The sequence below is a fragment of the Diospyros lotus genome, chromosome 3 (assembly GCF_014633365.1).
Source record: "Diospyros lotus cultivar Yz01 chromosome 3, ASM1463336v1, whole genome shotgun sequence".
Lineage (NCBI taxonomy): Eukaryota > Viridiplantae > Streptophyta > Magnoliopsida > Ericales > Ebenaceae > Diospyros > Diospyros lotus.
The window spans coordinates 31,826,462-31,847,847 of NC_068340.1; the positions used below are offsets into that span (position 1 = coordinate 31,826,462).

At 35.2% G+C, this 21,386-nt stretch overlaps 1 protein-coding gene across 1 annotated transcript; it reads right to left on the reverse strand.

Annotated features, from left to right (window-relative positions):
- Positions 1-2,263: 2,263 nt before the first annotated feature.
- LOC127797332 (ubiquitin-conjugating enzyme E2 28-like) lies at positions 2,264-20,696 on the reverse strand. Its single transcript, XM_052330149.1, has 5 exons — positions 20,529-20,696; positions 20,036-20,152; positions 19,790-19,917; positions 18,702-18,806; positions 2,264-2,749 (listed from the first exon to the last, which is right to left on the reverse strand). Exons 2-5 carry the CDS (start codon positions 20,103-20,105, stop codon positions 2,606-2,608), a joined length of 447 nt encoding a protein of 148 aa, XP_052186109.1. The 5' UTR covers positions 20,106-20,152; positions 20,529-20,696; the 3' UTR covers positions 2,264-2,605.
- Between the last annotated feature and the right edge of the window lie 690 nt (positions 20,697-21,386).

The following is a 21,386-nucleotide window of genomic DNA, read 5'->3' on the forward strand; positions in this document are numbered from 1 at the left end:
CCTCATCACAATGCCCCATCTACCGGCCCCATAGTACGATAAAGAAGGTAAAGTAGAGAAACCAATGACACTTAATTTCAATCCTAGGTGCATACGCAAACATGACCATGTGGCAACCATGGCAAGAGTTGTCAAACCCAGTGGGCTATGCCCCTAGGGCGCAATTCTACCCCTCTCATTTTTGTATCAAGTGTACAAAATGGTTTAAGGTGCAAGAGATGTGAAAGGTTTATTAATAAACAGACAAAAAAAATAGGGAGAAATATTACCTTTCTTTCCTTTTTAAATTCTTCATTTCCTCTTTCTCCTCTCAACTCAAATTTAGTCTAGAAATAAGAAAATTATTTTATCCCATGGAGAGAATATAATTTATTTAATATCACTTTTGGTGGAATTAAGTAAGCCATGAACCAATTAATCCTCTATCTCACATAATAAAACTTCAAACAAGATATTATCATGTTAAGTAGTAATGCTTTTTGTTAATCCCTTTACCAAATTAGTTATGATAATGACTAGCAAGTTAATCTAACTAAGACAATAAGTGAGATATAATAAAAACAAAAGTTATTTTCTAAGTACTATTATTTACTTATTTGTTTTTGTATAAAAATTTACTCAATTGTGTTACTATTTTAAAATTAAAAAATATCTCCACAAAGAACTATAAGATTGTGAAAGCGAGAGTAATTTTTTTTTTTCATTTTGTATTTATCTTCTATGTAACTAGAACTTACCTTTCTAATTAATTTATTATATTTAAATCTCAATCATATTTAAATAAATGATACATTAGAAATATAAACATAGGAGAGATAATATTTTATTTATTATAAAATATTTAAATCTCATTTTTGTTTATTTTAAATAAAATATATTTAAGTGTTAATAAGAATAAATATAAGGTGTCAAAATGGAATTAGGCCGTCAAAAAATGAGATTAGATGCCTAGTATCATAACAAGGAAATAACACTTTTTCAATCTCCATTATTGATATATATATATATATATATATATATGATATTGTTTTTTTGTATGATTTTTTTAATGACTTAAAATATAATTTTAAAATTAACTTAAAAAAAGAAATCAATTAGACAAAAATATCTAAATTACACTTGCATTGATTAGTGTTAATTAATCACAAAAATAATTTAGACATTTTAGGGAGTAAGCCTCTCTCTATTCATGAGAATAATGCTATTTTGTTCAAAACGTAAATAGATGGGCGTAATCCCTCCTAAAAAGTCCGTATATGGTCGCCTTACTACAATGAATTTATTTATTCTTTTGTGCTTTTCTATCATCTTATGAATTTTCCCAATCCTATTCAAACTTTAAAAACATTCGTTTTATATAATTTTGTTTTCACATAAAACTTAATTTTCAGAATAATGAAAAATATCTTCTTATTTTTTTTCTCAAAATAAAGAGTGTTTCTGAGGCACTCTTTTTCCTTTTTGGCAACAGTTTCAAGAACTAGTTTTACTTGAGATGTTATCCGAAAAGTCTATTTCCTATAAAGAACAATCATAATCAAAATGGACTATTGAAATATCCATATCAATAGCTGCGGTTCCTCGTTAATCTAGCTGGGACCATTGCTTTTGCCTTGCTACCCTAGGAAGGAAAGCTGATTCCACCAAGTCCATGCCCCAGGGGGATGTGGGATGTGTTGTTAATCCCACACGAAATATCAAAAATATATTGAAATCAATGTCACACTCAAAAATATGTAAGCTTGTATTTCAACTCCAATAATTGTTGACATTTCCTACACACGGCACCAAGCCAACGAAGAATTCAATCTCAAGAGAAAAAAAAAAAAGGCAACGAAGAAGCTAGTATGATCCAAAAGCAAGGTATGGATAATAATCTAAAAATAAAAGGTTTATACAATAATTCGAGATAAAATTATTGAATTGTTGGCAATTATATGCTGCTAAGAAGCTAATCTACGAAAATCAAAACTACCATCCATTTGACAATCACAGAATCAAAGAAAAAGATTAAAATACCTCTTCATTGCAAGCTCAGCACATGAACCGATTAGTCAAAATATGATGATCTTGGGTTGGGTGACAATGAATTTCTAATATGTTCACATTTTCCAGCCATCAAACTGTTATGGACGTATTTTAATTCATCGGATAAGATTCTAATGGATTGTTTACAATGCATCTTGCACAGCTGGAGATTACCAAAAACTTATGTGTCAAAATGCAAACTCTGCCTAGGACACGCTCACATGGGTGCAAATGGTAAGATTAATGTCCTGAAGGATCACCAAACAACTATTTCATGAATCAGTGCGGATTCAAAGAGAACAAGCAAGCAGATCATGCACTTGAAAACTAAACCCCGTTAATATTACAGTTTCATTCCCCCTTTCCAAAGTCTTAGAATTATATTCACAAATTGAGAATTCCAACTTTGTTCCAAGTTCAAGTCTAATAGAGCCAAATAAACAAGTCGCTTTAACCCCCACCCCCCACCCCCGGCTTAACTGACAAGCATAAACAAGTTCCAATTTTATTCTTTCACCCAAGTGCATTGGAAAAGGGCATTATCTTAGGAAGAGCCAGTGGTGTTTTATGTAGCACATCATCCCATGGCATACTTCTGGGTCCAGCTGCGGGCAGTGGCCTCATACTTCGCTCTGTCAGTCTTATACATGTGAGCTATTTCCGGAACAAGTGGATCATCGGGGTTGGGGTCCGTCAACAGGGAACAGATGGACAACAAGACCTGACAAAAAGGTTGTTTAACTTCAGCTATAATTCTCCAAACTCAAGTAATTAATCACTTAAAAAGATTCTAAGACAGCAAATTCAGAAATCTCTGTTAAAAGACATACATCATTACAGGTTTGCTTCAACTCCCAAGTATTTGTTATTACAATTTTTTGTCACTTGCATTAAAAGATACACCTCCTCCTCTCCAATACAACAGCAACAAACAACTCAAGCGTTACAGGCACCATAGAAATAATTTTATGGATAAAAAAAATTCAAATAAAAAATACTTTGCAAATCAATCTTAGCAGTTTCATATCCATGCAAAAAACACTTTTCATTTTCAATTGCAACTAGTAAAAATATCTTAGGTCTAGTACAAATCATTGTAATATTTGGGACATCACTCCAAGAATTTTAAGTCTTTTGAGATTACAAGGCATTCGGCATTCGATCATCTAAAATTGACGGGTAATGAGGTTCTCATGGTGTATGCCATGGATATTATTCAGTTACATAAGGGATATTGTCGGCATTCGGAGATTTCAAGGTGTCATGGGTTTCCTAAAATCAGTTTAGGAAATCTTGCCTAAACCGGTCTTGGGAAACTTTCTAAGTGTACAGTTGCTCTTCTTTCCTATTGTATAGTTGCCTATTTTTTATAGATTTATAGTTTCCTATTGTATAGATTGATTGCTTCCTTTTTATGTAAATCCCTCTTCTATAAAAGAAGAACTCGTGTAATTGGATGAAGGAGATAAGAAAGGAGTTTTTCTTCCATTCCTTACATAATATTAGAGCCGCCACATCCCTACAAACCCTAGTGCCTTCATTGCACCCTTTAGTGCCGCCGCAGCCTTCTGAAACCCTACTTGCATCACACGCACTTTCTTTCTCACCGCCAGCCTTCTTGAATTTCGATTAAGCTCTCTGAAACATGTCCAAAGCAATGGTAACCGGATAGACCTCACCAGCAATGGATCAAGTTCCTAAAGCAATCCCAGAAGCTGGGCATGGAGTAGTAGCAGGGGAGTTGTCCAATATCCACCTATCTTATCGACTAGATGGGAGAAACTAGCTGCAGTGGGCTCAATAGGTAAGGACATTTCTTAAAGGAAGGGGTAAGATCGATCATCTCATTGCCTTTCCTCCAAAGGCAATCAATCCTATGTTCCCGACATGAGATATTGAGGATTCCCAAATAATGTATTGACTATGGAATGCTATGCTTCTAGAGGTAAGTAGGAATTACATGTTTTTGGGTACAACTAGGGAGATTTGGGAAGTTGTGAAGCGAACTTACTCCAAAATTCAGAATACATCAATCATCTATGAAGTAAAAACTAAAATTAGTGATTCTAAACAATGGGGGTTGTCAGTCACTGAGTATTATAATCGTATGAATGATCTTTGGCTAGAGTTAGACTACTACCAGAATATAAAGATGATTTGGAGCACGGATGTTGCAACCCTTAAACAAATAGTCAAATGGGATAGGATTTTCGAGTTTTTGGTTGGTCTTAATCTCGAATTTGATCAAGTGAGGGTGCAACTACTTGGTTGGAAAAAACTCCCCTCTCTTAATGAGGTATTTGCTGTGGTAAGAAGGGAAGAAAATAGGAGGTTGGTGATGCTAAGGGAATCTACCACTGACGGATTTGCAATAGCAGTGAACAAAGGAGAGGGGACACGGCCTAGATTTGGGAGAATAGAGGCTTGAACTCGAGCTAATGGAAGAGATGGACTATGGTGCACTCATTGTAAGAAACCCAGGCATACTCGTGACACATGCTTCATGGCAAAGAGGCTGTCCTAAATAGGAGTGGAGGAGGATTCAAGAACCTAACTGCAAGAAACCAACTTTATCTATCACATAAGGGGCAAGAGGAGGACCGGACATGAGTGAAGGCCGAGGTTGACAGCAGCTTAGATCTCACTCCATTTAATGCTAAGGAGATCAACAAGCTAAAGTCCTTCTTCAAATCAATGCAATTATGCAAGATGGATCCTACTCCCTAGCACAATTGGAAACCCCAGGTAAATGCACTCATTCTGCATTATTTTCTACCTTAAATACTAACAAGAATGGTGTTTGGATCTTGGATTCAGGAGCAACAGACCATATGGCTCCTAACCCCTGTGTATTTTCCACCTATCAACCTCTCAAGACCACCAAAATGATTACAATTGCTAATGGCACGATAGTTCCTATTGTTGGTCATGGCGGTGTGGATCTTAGCTCTAATCTCTCCATTAAACCAATCCTTCATGTCCCATACTTATCAACTAATCTCCTGTCCATTCATTAGCTCACTAAAACCTTAAATTGCCAAGCTGTTTTCTCACATAATATGTGTGAGTTTCAAGCATTGAAGATAGGGATGAGGATTGGTGTCACTAAAGAAAAAGTGGGTTGTATTGCTTTGTAGGTAAGGCTTCTTATCCATCTAGAGACCAACTGCTGGTGGCTTGTTCCTCTCAAACTACAGCAGATCATCACAATATATAGATCCATCATTACCACCTTGGTCACCCTCCATTTACTCTATTAAAAGTTATGTTTCCTACTTTATTTCACTCTATTGATCCCAGTATCTTTCATTGTGATGTATGCATTCTTTCCAAACAGCATCGTGTTTCTTATGCCATGAGTAATAAATTCAATTTTAAACCCTTTGCCCTAAATCATTCTGATGTATGGGGGCCTTGTAAAATTCCTAATTATTCTAGGGCTTAGTGGTTTATTTCCTTCATTAATGATTGTACTCGAATGACATGGGTGTTTTTGCTAAAAGATAAGGCAGCCATAGGAACAGTGTTGCCAAATTTTTGTAAGATGATTACTACTCAATTTGAAACACCTATACATAAACTTAAAACTGATAATGCCAGGGAGTATTTTAACCATCATATGCATCAGTTTTCCCAACAAGAAAGAATTGTCCGTGAATCTTCTTATATAGATACTCCACAACAAAATTGAGTAGTTGAGAGGAAGATGAAACATCTCCTTAATGTGGCCCGTACCCTACTTCATCATCATAGAGTTCCTACAATTTTTTGGGGGGAGGTTGTCCTCACTGCTGCCTTTCTTATTAATCAGTACCCACTAAGCTCCTTCACCAACAAAGCCCTCTTGCTTGTCTAACCACTCATTTTCCAGATTTCAATGTTACCTTTGTTGAGTCCCTTCCTTGGTTTCTCTCCAGCTGGTCCCCAGGGGGAGAGACTTTACTATGGGGATTACAGCTTCGATGAGAACTTTGATGATACTCTCTTGTCTGCCTCCTAGCATACCCCTCACTCCAATTCTAATTCTCTTGACCAAACTAGCCCTACTACCGTTCAAACAACTCAACCATCACCAACACAACCTTCTCATCCTTTGATTGACCTGTCCTTTGGTAGTCGCAAAGAAAGGCATGATCAAGTTGAGTTGGGTGAACAAGCAACCATCAAATGGCTGCCCTCTCCAGTTCGGTACAAGACAGGCGAAGATAGCCTATCCAAGACACTCAGCATACACCACCCTCGAATCCTGGTCTAGGTATGAATCTCACGCAGGATACTTTCTCTTTTGATGGCCCTATCTTTGATGATTTAGACCTACCTATTATAGTTAGAAAAGGGGTTAAGAGCTATATCCAACATCCCTTAACCAATTTTCTCTCCTATCATCATCTCTCCCAAAAGCATAAGAGTTTCCTAGTTTCCTTAGATTCAATTATTATTCCTAAATCAGTAAATGAGGCATTAAATGATTGGAACTGGAAACAAGCTATGTTGGAGGAAATGAGTGCCCTAAAAAAGAACCATACATGGGATCTTGAATCCAGACCTAAGGGGATCAAACTGGTGGGGTGTAGATGGATTTTCAATGTAAAATACAAGGCTGATGGCACCCTAGAGAGATATAAGGCCAGGCTGGTAGTTAAGGGATACACACAATCTTATGGAGTGGATTATCTTGAGACATTTGCTCCAGTAGAAAAAATGACCACGGTATGGATCCTCCTCTTATTAGCAGCCTATTTTGGATGGAACCTACAACAGGTAGATGTAAGAAATGCATTCCTCCATGGGGATTTGGAGGAGGACGTATATATGAAATTGCCACTAGGGTTCCAAGAAGGGTAGATATGTCAGCTCAAGAAAGCTCTATATGGGCTTAAGCAGTCTCCTAGGGCTTCATTTGGACTTTTTTACAAAGCTATGAAAGCTCTCAGGTATGACCAAAGTAGGGGAGATTACACTTTCTTTATAAAACACTCCAAAGAAGGTAAAGTGACAGTTTTGTTAATATATGTAGATGATATGATTGTCACGGGCAATGATAAGAAAGAGCAAGGAAAACTCAAGGAAAGGCTGACCAAGGAATTCGAGATCAAAGACTTGGGGGTTCTCAAGTATTTTTTGAGAATTGAAGTTGCCTATTCTAAAGTTGGGATCTTTCTTTCTCAAAGGAAGTATGTGCTGGATTTGTTGACAGAAACAAGGTTAATAGGTGGAAAAGGGTCTAAAATCCCTATTGAACCTAACAATAGGTTGTTGAACAACCCTAGCAACCAACCGGTGGACAACGAAAGGTACTAAAGACTTGTTGGAAGGCTAATATATCTCTCTCACACAAGGCCTGACATCACTTTTGCAGTCAGTCTTGTGAGCTAATTCATGCATAGCCTAACTAAGGAGCATATGCTTGCTATAAGAAAGATTCTAAGTTACCCCAAGGCCACTACAGGTAAGGGAATTCTATTTAAAGTAGGGAATGAGTTACACATTAAGGGTTTCTCAGATATTGACTATGCTAGGTCTATAACATATAGATGGTCAACAAGTGGTTACTGTGTTTATCTAGGTGGGAACTTGGTGTCATGGAGGAGTAAAAAGCAAAGTGTTGTAGCAAGATCAAGTGTAGAAGCAGAATTTAGGGCTATGGCCCTTTGCCGATGTGAAGCTTTTTGGGTAAAAATTATCCTTGAAGACCTAATGATTCAAGCCCAAGGATCAATTGGGCTTTGGTGTGATAACCAATCAGCAATCAGCATAGCCCATAATCCTGTCCAACATGATAAGACTAAACATGTTGAAATATATCACATTTCATCAATGAGAAGTTGCAAGTTGGCCTAATTCATTTACCCTATGTGCCATCCGAAGAACAAGTTGCAGATATCCTAACCAACGGGCTACCAACAAAGAGGTTTGAAGACTTGATAAGCAAGCTGGGAATGTGGGATATACATTCTCCAACTTAATGGGGAGTGTTGGCATTTGGAGATTTCAAGGTGGCATGGGTTTCCTAAAATTAGTTCAGGAAATCTTGCCTAGATCGGTCTTAGGAAACTTTTCTAAGTGTACAACTGCTCTTCTTTCCTATTGTATAGTTTCCTATTTTGTATAGATCTATAGTTTCCTATTGTATAGATTGATTGGTTTCCTTTTTATGTAAATCCCTCTTCTATAAAAGAAGAGCTTGTGTAATTGGATGAAAGAGAGAAGAAAGGAGTTTTTCTTCCATTCCTTACAGATATATAAGTCTTGAAATCTAATCAAAGCCCATGGACCCCACACCATGGAATAAGACATTTTAATCTTAAGAGGAGAAGATAATAATGTTTATTGTCTTCTATTAATATTTATCTATCTTAATTGTTTTTATGTTTATCTGAGTTTTAGGAGATGAGTGTTTACATGAATTTTCATTTTGATGGATTGGGGTGTGATTTCAATCCAACAAGTTGTAATATGAGTTCAAGATTTTGCTTTGAAATTATTTTTGCGGATTAACATAATATCCACATATATTTGTGATACAAGGGCTCTTGGAGATAGGGTTAAAATTTATGAGAATCGTCAGTTAACTTTCCAGCATCCAACTTCAATACTTAAACTCTCTCCAATTAAAGTTTGTTTCAGCCAATACCTGTAACGTTTCCTCTAAGCAATTTTTGGCTTTAATTCCAACTCATAATATCGCAAATAGCTGCTACCCAAAACCCTTAAACTTTCCCCAGTCTTTTTGGCTCTAATTCCACCTCATAATACCATTAATAGCTGCTACCTTAGTTATAACCAGACAATCTCTAGAATACAGCTTGCAAAATTCTTCTTTTCCTAAAACGAATTCTCCTATATTTTTATATCTGGATGAGTGAAGAAAGAGCACTTTAGAGGCTATCTCTAAGCATAAAGGAGATGTACAAAATTCTGAAAACTATAGAGGGATCAAGCTAAAGAGCCATGGTATGAAACGAAGAGAGTAAGAGAAACTAAAATCACTAAAAACTAATTTTGTTTTATGCCTAGTAGGTCAACAATGGAAGCTATCTACTTATTGAGACACTTAATGGAAAGTTCAAGGAAAAAATAATAAATTTACACCTAATACTAATAGACTGAAAAAAGACTCTGCCCCACAGACATCCTGTGGAGGGTTTTGGAGAAGAAAAGAATTCAAATTGCTTATATACATGCTATTAAGGACATGTATCGTCAAGAAGAAACTTGTCTTAAATCTTAATACTTGTAGAAGAGATACTGAAGCTTTCCCAAATACAATTGGATTACACCAAAGACCTATATTGAGCCATTATCTCGTGGCTCTTATAATGGATGAATTCATAAAGCCAATCAATAAAAATTGGCTTGGTGTTTATTGTTTGTAGACAATATTGTCCTAGTGAATGAAACAAAAGGTGTGAATAATAAAATTGAATTACACGGAAAGACCTTAAATTCAAAGGTGAAACTTGGAAATAAGTCATTCCAAAATAGATTAATTTTGATATCTTGGATCAATTGTTCAAAAAGAAGGGGAGATTATGGAAAATCTTATTACTAGGTTCAAGGCAAGATAATTAAAATGGAGTAATGCGTCCAACATTTTATCTGGTCATAATATCCCTTAAAAGAAAAGTTTTACTGGACAACTATAAGACCACCTTTGTTATATAACTTAGAATATTGAGCACTTAAGTGCCAACATGTACAAAATATGAATGTAACTAATACGGGAATGTTATGGTGGATGTGTGACCATACAACAAAATATAAAATAAAAGATGAGATGAGATCATATATAATAAGGTTGGCGTGGAGCCTACTGAAAATGAGATTCGAGAGTTACAATTAAGATGATTTTGACATGTGAGAAGAATATTGATAGAAGGTTCTATGAGGTGCGTGGATGAAATGGAGGAAATTTGTAGCAAAATAAGGAGAAGAAGACTGGAGAAACCCGGTGAAAAGCCCTTAAAAACATAACATAGAATATAATGGCTTCATAGATGATAGGACCATGGATGGAGACATATAGAGGTCTATATTTCACGTAGTCGACACCACCAAGTAGGATTAAGAATTGGGATTATTGTTGTTTTAAAAACCAGTGATCCATGCTTCTTGTTAACATGACAAAGATCTGCATTGGTTTAGAGAAAAAGATCTAACTTCTTTCAGCAGCCTAAATTTCTTTTGATAACAATGTTATGCAGCATGACATGAACAAACTTTAACTGCAGAAATATTTGAGAAGAAGAACTCGATTTCTTTATCATTCTGATCAGTATAAATATACAGAGTACAATCTTGACTTAGGAAACCTACAGCTAATTAGGAAACCTAAAATGAGAAGATACATCAATACTAATTAGGTAACTTACAGCTAAACAGAAAGATTTGTTCTCTACACAAAAAGGAAACACATTGACTTTACAGAATTTACAGTTGCAATTAGGAAACACACTAATTTAGACAGCTGAAAAAGGGCCAATTAATCAGCCACCAGTAATCTCCACATTAACCAGGGGTAACTTGAGGGTTGTTTGGTTAGTGGGTTTAGGCAAAGAAATATTCTAATGTCAACATTCGCCTTTGGTTTTAAAACAGATATAATATGGTCTTCTTCAAATTGTTGAGATCTTACATATATGCTAGAATTTTGAAATAATGAAGTCTTGAGGATTTAGTATGATGTTAAAGGCCATGAAGGGAGAGCTCAAATTTAGGCTAGGATATTGAAAGGTTTCCAAGGGAATGTTACTAGAACATGCTAATACCTTAGTAACTTATGAATTGATATTCAATTTAGACACAAGGTGCACTTTTGTCCGAACAATAAATTTAGCAATCACTAAATTTTCCCCCATTAATTTTCTTTAGTACAAAATCCTAATTATAGACATGGCAAAATGGTTCTCAAATGAGTTGTGAGTGAAATTTTGACATGAGAATATGGAAAGAAAAAAAAAAAAAGCCATCATGAGTTTTTTTTTTTTTTTGTAGATGACTAATTCAAAGAAAAAGTAGGGAAATTTTGTTTGAATTTATTTACAATCTAATTGTTTTAAAAACAAAAAAAAAGGAAAAAAAAAAAAGAAAAAAGCTCTAGGAGTACCTTAATTCTAATGGCAATCTCAAAATATATGTTGCACCACAATTTAGGACACGTGGCATATTACCTTAAACATACCTACGAGAAGTTTTCCTAATGTATTACCCTAGGGCATTCTTATGTTCTCCTAAAAAAGAGGTAAAGGAAAAGATGAGAGAGCATAGGAAAAGATGAGAGAGCATTTTCTTGCAAGGCCCGGGAAATGCACTCGATCCCAAATTCATTCTCAACAACATACCACTTTCTATAAAATTATTGCTTTTGCATCACATGTATATGCAAGGAAACATCAAATTTAGTGGCCAAGTATTTGACTTTGGACAGTCAATTACCAAATAAATAAGGAGACGCTTGTAGACCTTTCAATTTTCTGTTTTCAGTTTTGTTCTTATTTTTGTGTTAAAGTTTTTTTTTAAAAAAAAAAAATCAAAACTTAATATGTTCTTTGATAATAATGATTTGTTCTCAATGTCATTTTTGTATTTTTTTTTTCTTTTTCCTCCTACCCCATTGATTTCACTGAGACATTAGCGACCCCTCCAGCAACTCTAGCGAGTTTGGTGGCTGGTGCTGGAAGGGTAAGGGAGGGGAAGAAAATGAATATGAAATAAAAATTGAAAACACCTTTTTCTTGTTTTTTTTTCCCTTGAGGTTAGCAAATTTCAAAATAAAACAAGTCATCCAACACCATTTTCTGTTTTCATTTTCAAAATAATAAAAATGGAAGCAGTAAAAAAAATGAAAACTCTGCCAAACATACCCTGAATATCTTTTGTGAACAAGAAAAAAATGCCAATGCACTTTGCATTATACCACTTTCCCTTACATTTTAGGTGTAACCAGAAAAGTATACTCCCCAGAAATCCCAATAGCTGGGCTCTCTCTACAATGAGTTCAGTGCCTACTCATCACTTGTTAAAGAGAGGGAAATTTTTCCAGCGTAAGGCAGCGGGAGTAAAATTACATTAGGGAAAGGTATCCTATATTCAGGTAGGAACGCTTTTCTATTAAATTATTGACGTTCCTACAACCAAAAATGATAAAAATTCAAGTAGTATCATTCAGAACCAGCCTAGAAGGAGTATAAACTTAAAATATAATAGCAAACAACGAAACTATTAACACAAGGTGTTACTTATGGTTCATTTGGTATTGCATATAAATCTTATACTGATGGTAGGACTAGAGTTGATTCTTTTTAGTCCTGTATTTCAGCACATTTTTACGAAAAAATCTTTCTTATTATATTAATATAAGCATTGAAGATAACTCTGCCTGGGGATGTTATCCACTGCCGGTCCCAAGCCCAGATAAAGGAAGAGGGTTGTATTAGGTAGCCGACAGCCAACGTAAAACTTAGTCAGATCCAAAACATGAACTCTAGACAAATTATGAAAAATCGTTTGGGCGTGGGCGTAACCCTTCATAGCGACGCGCTACACTGCCCCCGTGCAGTGACAAATGAGCTAGGGCCGCTGCATCGGCGCCCAAATGTAGTGATAAATGAGCAAGGGTTCCCGCATTTGCTTGGACGGATGTGGGTAAAGAAACTAGTCCAAAATCAAAATCAAAACCAAAACCAAAATCAAAATAAAAAATAAAATCAAATTCAAAGTCAAGGCCAAAAACAAAATCAAATCCAAAGTCAAGGCCAAAAACAAAATCATAGATTAAGGATTGGGTCATGGAACATAGGAACATTAACAGGCAAAGCAATGGAAGTGGTGGATGTGATGATTAGGAGAAAAATTAATATTATGTGCTTTCAAGAGACGAGATGGGTAGGGAAAAAAGCAAAAACTTTATCAGAAGCTGGATATAAAATATGGTACATAGGAACTGATCGAGCGAAAAATGGAGTGGGGATTATTATGGATAAAAGCTTAATAGATGAGGTAGTGGATGTAAAGAGAATAGGGGATAAGATTATTATGGTGAAGATTAGTCTAGGAAGAATGACTATGAATATCTTTAGTACATATGCACCACAAACAGGGTTAGGTGATGAGATAAAAGCAAAATTCTAGGAGGACCTAGAGGGACTCATACAAATGATACCAAGAGGAGAGAGAGTGATTATAGGAGGTGACTTAAATGGGCATGTGGGTAGAGACGAAAAAGGATATAGAGAGGTATACAGAGGGTATGGATTCGGGAAAATTAATAATGAGGGTAAATTTATCCTAGATTTTGCTATGGCATATGGGTTCATTATAACCAATACTAGGTTCAAAAAATGGGACGAACACTTAATCACATATAAAAATATCACCTCAAGCACCCAAATAGATTACTTCCTCATGAGACAAGAGGATCGATTATGTTGTAGGAATTGTAAGGTGATACCGGGAGAGTGTTTGACTACTCAACATAGACTTCTAGTACTTGACGTCCAAGTAAGAAATTGGAAGAGAAAAAATCACATAAAACAAAATCCAAGAATCAGGTGGTGGAATTTAAAAGGGGAGAAACAATTAATCTTCAAAGAAAAATTAAGGGGTAGAAGGGAATGGAATGGAGAAAAACAGACAAACCAAATGTGGAAAGAAATGGCTAATGCTCTGAGAAGCACGGCAAAGGTAGTCCTTGGAGAGACAAACGGTAGAGCCCCTAACCTCAAGGAGTCTTGGTGGTGGAATGAAGAGGTATAATTGAAAATTAAAAATAAGAAAACTTGCTATAAGGCGGTATATCAATGCAACAATGAAGAAAATCAAAAAAATTATAAAGAAGCAAAAAAGACAGCAAAAAAAGCTGTTAGTGAAGCAAGGTCAAAAGCATATGAGAATCTATATAAACGACTTGATACAAAAGATGGAGAAAGGGATATATATAAATTAGCTAAAGCAAGAGAAAGAAAAACACTAGATTTAAATCAAGTGAAATGCATAAAAGATGACAATCAAAATGTTTTAGTAAATGAGGGAGCGATTAAGGAGAGATGGAAGGAGTATTTCACAAAATTATTCAATGATGGTGGTGACACAAGAGTTAGGTTGGGACATCTTAGTAACTCTGAAGGGAATGTGAGCTACACATTCTATCAACGCATAAGTTCAAATGAAATAAGACAAGCATTAAAAAAGATGAAAAATCACAAAGCAATGGGACCAGATAATATACCAATAGAAGCATGGAAATGCATGGGAGAAGAGGGCATCTCCTGGCTAACGCAACTATTTAACGCCATCCTTAAATCAAAAAAGATGTCAGATGAGTGGAGGAAGAGTACTTTGGTTCCTATATACAAGAACAAAGGAGATGTTCAAAACTATGAAAATTATAGAGAAATTAAGTTAATGAGTCATACTATGAAACTCTGGAAGAGAGTAATAGAGCAGAGGCTCAGAAAGGAAACAAAGGTGTCAGAAAATCAGTTTGGTTTCATGCTTGATAGGTCAACAATGGAAGCTATATATTTACTGAGGCGTCCAATGGAAATGTATCGAGATCATCAGAAGGACCTACATATGGTGTTTATAGATCTAGAAAAGGCCTAAGATAGGGTCCCTAGAGAAGTATTATGGAGGGTTTTAGAGAAGAAATGAGTCAAAATAGCCTATATACAAGCCCTTAAGGACATGTATCATGGTGTAGAGACAAGGGTCAGAACATGCGGAGGGGATACTGAACCATTTACAACTACAATAGGACTGCATCAAGGTTCTGCACTAAGTCCATACTTATTTGCCCTAGTAATGGATGAACTCACTAAAGATATTCAGACAGATGTGCCATGGTGTATGCTATTTGCAGATGACATAGTGTTGGTGGATGAAACAAAAGAAGGAGTGAACACAAAGCTTGAGTTGTGGAGAAACAATTTAGAATTTAAGGGATTTAAATTAAGTAGAAAGAAAACAGAATATATGGAATGCAAATTTAGTAAAAATGCAAGAGTAGATGATGTTATAATAAAATTAGAAGACCAAATCTTACAAAGAAAAGACCATTTTCGATATTTGGGATCAGTGATTAAAAAAGATGGAGAAATCCACGAGGATGTCGCACATAGAATTAAGGCAGGTTGGCTAAAATGGAGAAATGCATCGGGAGTGTTATGTGATGGTAAAATCTCATTAAAATTGAAAGAAAAATTTTATAGGACAGCTATAAGACCAGTCTTGCTGTATGGCTCAGAATGTTGGGCAGTCAAATACCAGCATGAGCAAAAGACGAGTATAGCGGAGATGAGGATGTTAAGAAGGATGTGCGGACATACAAGAAAGGATAAAATTAGAAATGAAGTTATTCGTAATAAGGTAGGAGTAGTGCCAATCGAGGAGAAGATGAGAGAGACTAGACTAAGATGGTTTGGTCATGTGAGAAGGAGACTAAGAGACGCTCCTGTGAGGAGAGTTGATGAAATGGAACAATTAGTCACAAAATGAGGTAGAGGTAGACCCAAGAAGACTTTGGAAGAGACATTAAAATTTGATATGAAATATATGGATCTAAATGAGGATATGACAAAAGACAGAAATACATGGAAGTCTAGAATTCATGTAGCCGACCCCACATAGTGGGATAAAGGCTGGATATGTTGTTGTTGTTGTTTAAGCATTGAAGACTTTAGACTAGGATTTGGCCTATACATGCAAACAGAACAAATAAAACAAAAAAAAGAGAAATAGCATTAAAACACACTACTTTTTCTAGTCCAATCAAACTAGCTTCTTCAAATGTTGATTGACTATTTTTCAAAATCTTATAGAAAGAGTCGACAAACTCTTCTAGTCTCCCCAGTGACAGAGAGTGACATCCTACACAATAAGCTCTTGTTTTTCTTTGAGCAACTCACTCTTCCTGTTTGCAAGAGAGCTTACTTGCTTTTGTATGAAAAGCATTCTCTCTCGTATGGGAGAGGGATCGAAAGCAAGGTATATGTTCCCTGAAGGTGCCCAGCATTTGCTCCCCCTGGAGCTTCTCATTTTCCAACTGACATATTTCTTGCTCAATTCTCTCAAGTCTTCTAACAATATCCATGGCTACTCAAAGCTCTTTTTTGTTGACTTCTAAGTTCGGCCTCATCCCCCTTTGCCAAGACAATCTATCAACCTAATAATAAGAAAGTGTTAAGGGCCTCCAACGCCTATAAATAGAAGCTTCTTTTAGTCTCTATTTGGCAAAGGGAGATAGGACCGACCGAACTTAGAAGTCAACAATAAAGAGCTCTGAGTAGTCATGGAATCCAAAAAGACTTTAGAGAATTGAGTGAGAAATACATCAACTAGAAAAAAAGAAGCTCCAATGGGAGCAAATGTTGGGCATCTTCTGGGAACATATGCTCGCTCTCAATCCCTCTCTCATATGAGAGGGAATGCTTTTGATACAAAAGAAAATACGCTTTCTCTCAACAATAGGAAGAGGGTGTTGCTCGATGAAAAGCAAGGGCTTATTGTGCGGGTTGTCAGCCTCAATCGCTAAGGAGACTAGAAGAGTTCGTCGACTCTTTATACAATTTTAAAAGTAGTCAATCGACGTTTGAAGATGCTGGTTTAATAGAACCAGGCAAAGTAGTGTGTTTTAATGCTTTAAACTTCTCTTTCTTTTTTTTCTTTTTTTGGTTTTTTTGTTCTGTATGCCTATATGGGCCAAAACCTAGTCATAAGTGTTCAATGCTTATGTTAATATAATAAGAAAGACTTTTCCATAAAAATGTGTTGAAATATGTTGAAATATGGGGCTTAAAAGAATCAGCTCTAGTCCCACCATTAGCATAAGATCTATACGCAATACTGAATGAGCCATATGTAACTCTATGTGTTAATAGTTAGTTTCATTGTTTCCTCTTATATTTTTTCATACTCTTTCTAGTCTGGTTCTAAATGACACTACTTGAATTTTATCATTTTTTTGTTGTAGGAATGTCAGTAATGTAACAAAGAAAACGTGCCTACCTGAATATGGGATAACCTTTCCTAATGTAATTTGACTCCCGTTGCCTTACCCTAGAAAAAGTTCCCCTCTCTATAATAAGTGATGAGTAGGCATCATCAACACTAAACTCATTGTAGAGAGAGCCTGACCATTGGGATTTCTGGGAAGTATAATTTTCTAGTTACCCCTAAAGTGTAAGGAAAAGTGGTGGAGCATTTTTATTGTAGGAACTTCAATAATTTCCGCCTTACTTTTCCCTTGAAGTCAAAATGCATTTGCATTTTTTTGCTGACCCATACTAAAATTATAGGTTAGATAGTGAAACCCATACCCAACAAATATAAATATTACCAAAATACCTCAAGCACCTAAAGACAAATATAGTATAAATGACAAGAAAGGTAGACCTTAAACATACATACACATATATTCACAGATACCCACAAGGCTAAGATCTTACAGCATGGTCTTTGGCCCATAAGCTTCATTTTGACACATAAAAAATTGGTCCGCCTATATAACTAAGTAATAGCTGCTGCATCAGCATCAACATCTTCCTCATTTTTCATTTCCTCATTTGGAAAATGTGGAGAGGATTTGAGTATGAAATGTAAAGGCATCACCCACTTTCAGGTAAATAACTAGTCAATTTGCCATCTATAAATTGGTGTAGTGGCTAGGACTAATGATGCTATCTGTCCAATACTGAACTGTTTGATAAAGAAAACTTCAACTACAACACTCTCTTTACATGTGAATTATAAAAAAAAAATTATGTTTTCTATGTGTATGTTAAAAGTAAAACATTTTAATTGTTGAAAAGACAGTCAGTAAAAAAAAATAAATTTGATGCTCAAATAAAGTTCTCTTCAAAATTATCTAAATGTATTGATGAAGAGTTACATATTGAAAAAGAAAAAAACGGTTCATAGTTATATGGATACAATATTAATGTCGGTTAACAAAAGGTTCAACTTCATACTGCTATGAGTACCCCAATAGCACCACCTATTGTTTCAGCAAGCCCCTACCCAGCTCTACTGCAAAAAAGTCAGCCACATCATTGGACATACAGAGTCTGCATATTGGATACTTCCTTTTCCTCCTTTTATCTTTTTCATTCTTTACCCTTTTACTTACACAGGTGATCCTGACTTCTGTAGTGTTATGCAATATGCATGCATATTTCTGTGTATTTATTTCTTTATGCACAACTTGTGTAAGGAAAAGTCTGGATTTTTAATGGAGTTCCAAGCATATTGTTCAAGTTAAAATTTTGGATAAGGAATGACAAAACAAAAAAAGGGGAGTCCAATTAAAAATTAGAAAAAAAGATGATGTTCATACTAAAAGTATTACCTTAACAATATATTTATATCAAATTATTAGTATTCCTCAATGTTTTTATATATAAATAATACTATAAAATGAATGTCATTTTCATATTAGTATTATTTCCCTATACTTTTAATTCTTTTGGGCTATTGTATTGTAAAGCATATTAATAATATTAGCTTTTTGTCACATTCCTACTGCACACATTCTTATTTTTTCAAATAAGAAATCATGGTGTTTTACTCATCCAAGTGCAACAATAGCATTATATCATATACTGGATACTAAATTTATACTATTTATAGCACAAAATTTGAAGGTTGTACCAAAATAATGGATAGAAGACAAATCAAACCTTAGATATGGTTAAAGCTGGACTCCATTGTTCTTTCAGAATATCAAGACAAATGCTTCCATTGCTGTTAATGTTTGGGTGGAACACCTTAGTCCTAAAAGCCACCTGTAATGTTAATCCAGTCAGCCTCATAAAACAGCAAGAGTATTGATCAGAGATGAATAGTCTTCCATTTAATGGAAATAACCAACAGGAATTAGCATTCATTGTTGTACCCATGCAAGCAACACAAATGAACAAAAACCCAATGTGATGCACCTCTTATAAACTGTGGGAACAATTCGAATGACAATTCATATGTGCTCACTTTAACCAACTTTGCAATTTTTCCGCAATTACGTAACTGAGAAGAATGTTGAACTAATTAAACTACTTCTTTTTCTTTCCAATTAAGGTATTAGTTTAGCTTTTAATGTTCTGTTTCTATTCCCCCCAGTCAGCCTTTTCCCAAACAGGATATATGACCCTGCCAACCAGAAAAGGCATCACTTTTCACACAGGATACAACACAATAATTTACCAATACATGCAAAATTTCTTTATTCTCAAGGTTCCAATGCCTCCTCTCTTGGGGATTGATACATGCATTGTCCCTCGTCTTGTCAGCCTTTTCAATCTCATCATTACTATTTCAATAGTAAGCCCAAATTAAAATACATTTTGATGTGTATTAGCAGCAAGATCCCTCGTTTCTTAGAGCTTTTTTTATTTTATTGTTAGTTTTTATGTATTCATATTTTAGGTATGTTTATCATTTTCTGTTAGAAAAATGAAAGCTAAACATGCAAAACAATATATCAAGCCTTAATCCCACTGTGTGGAGTCGGTTGATGAATTATATAGTTCGCCAACCATTTTTATCTATAACCTTATTTTTTGTAAGGTCCTTATTATTCATATCATATCTAGGAGTTTTCTACCAAGTTTTTCTTGGAGTCTTCTACCAAGTTTTTTTTTTTTTTTCTCTACCTCTTTTGCCAATGATTTTTTTCATACCACGCACCCTCCTCATGTAAGCCTCCATTGGTTTTCCTGCCACATGATAGCATGAATAACTATAAATTGAATGCCAGATAAGGAAGACCTACCTTAGGGGGCTTAAAAGGATAATCAGGAGGAAAATGGATAGAAACCAGAAACACGCCTCCTGAATATGGGCTATCACTTGGCCCCATAATTGTTGCTTGCCAGTGAAACATGTCTTCACCTACAGGACCTGCAAAAATGAGCTAAGATCTGAATAGTTAAAAAGTTCTACAGACTTCTTCACAGATCAAACAGGACATGCATGAAAAAAGGCACCGCAATGATCACAAGCAAGCCCAAAGAAATACCAGCACTGCATGATGTGGGAGGATCCTTCTGCAAATCCTTGAGCTCCTTCAAGATCCGTTTGGATGCCATGAATCCAACCCACCTAATACCTCAAATCAAATGCTCGATCTATTCCACTGCAACAAGTAGAGCAGATCGTGATCCAAACAAGTCAAAATCCATTTATCTTTAAGAGATCCAATTACAACTGATTCAGAGAAACACGCCGACAACAATCGTACCGAACCTAATCACTAATCGAAACCCACTATCAGCGGTAAGACTCAACAATCAACCCTAAGATTAAAGATCCGGAGATTTCTTCCAACAACAAAACCTAGACTGCATACAAAACCGATCTATCCGTGTATATACATCTAAATACACACACGAAACAACAACGATCTACACATACGCAGATGGGTCTACATACGATACATACATAACAGTTAAAATTGCCATCTACATTTCCAGATATATAATCTATCTAGAGAGACAGAGAGAGAGGCGAACCTGACGAAGATTGAGCGAATGACTGAATTTGGTTGAGGGACGGAGAATTAGAGAGAAAGGCAAATTACGTGAAACCGAGAGGCTGCGGCGGTTCTAGAATTATATATCATCCGAAGTCGTGATCGGCGTGCGTGCTAGTAACGGCAGTTGCTGTTTCTCTCTTTCGTTTTTGTTTTACCAATTCAATAACTATTTTATATTTTATTGGTGCGTTTGCTCCGACCCTGAACCGCATAATCGGGCAGAGCTCGGGTGATATTATTGTCTTCGCTAAACGCCAGTTTGACTTAATATTTTTTTTTTATTTTATTAATTTCCAAATTACATTAATTATAAAAATCATTACCAGTGTTATTTACTTATTCAGGTTATTTTAATTATTCTAGTTAAGACTAAATGGTTTTTTTTTAAAAGCCTTAATTTTCTTTTCTTTTCTTTAGGAGTAAACATGTTTATAACTTAAAATAATTTTAGAGATAAATAAAGTTCATTTATTGGTTCACAAATAAAAATAAATCATGAAAAATTACGACATGGAGCATAAAATATACAATATTGATTTTCAATTACAAAAAAGAAAAGAGGAGTTGTCCATTTTTAGTTTTTGTTTTTAATTATTTTTAGTATTTTATGTTCAGTTTCATTTTTTAATAAGAAATTAAAATTAAGATTATTATTTGATAACTCCCGTAAGTTTTCAAAATTACAAAAAAAAAATTAAACAAATTGTTTAGTGTAAATAAAAGTAAGTTAGAGATTAAAAAATAAGTCAAATAACACACAATAATTGTTATGGGTATTTTCCAGACTACTTTTATGGGCTAGAATCAACCTAGCAGGCTTCTGCCCAGTAGACAC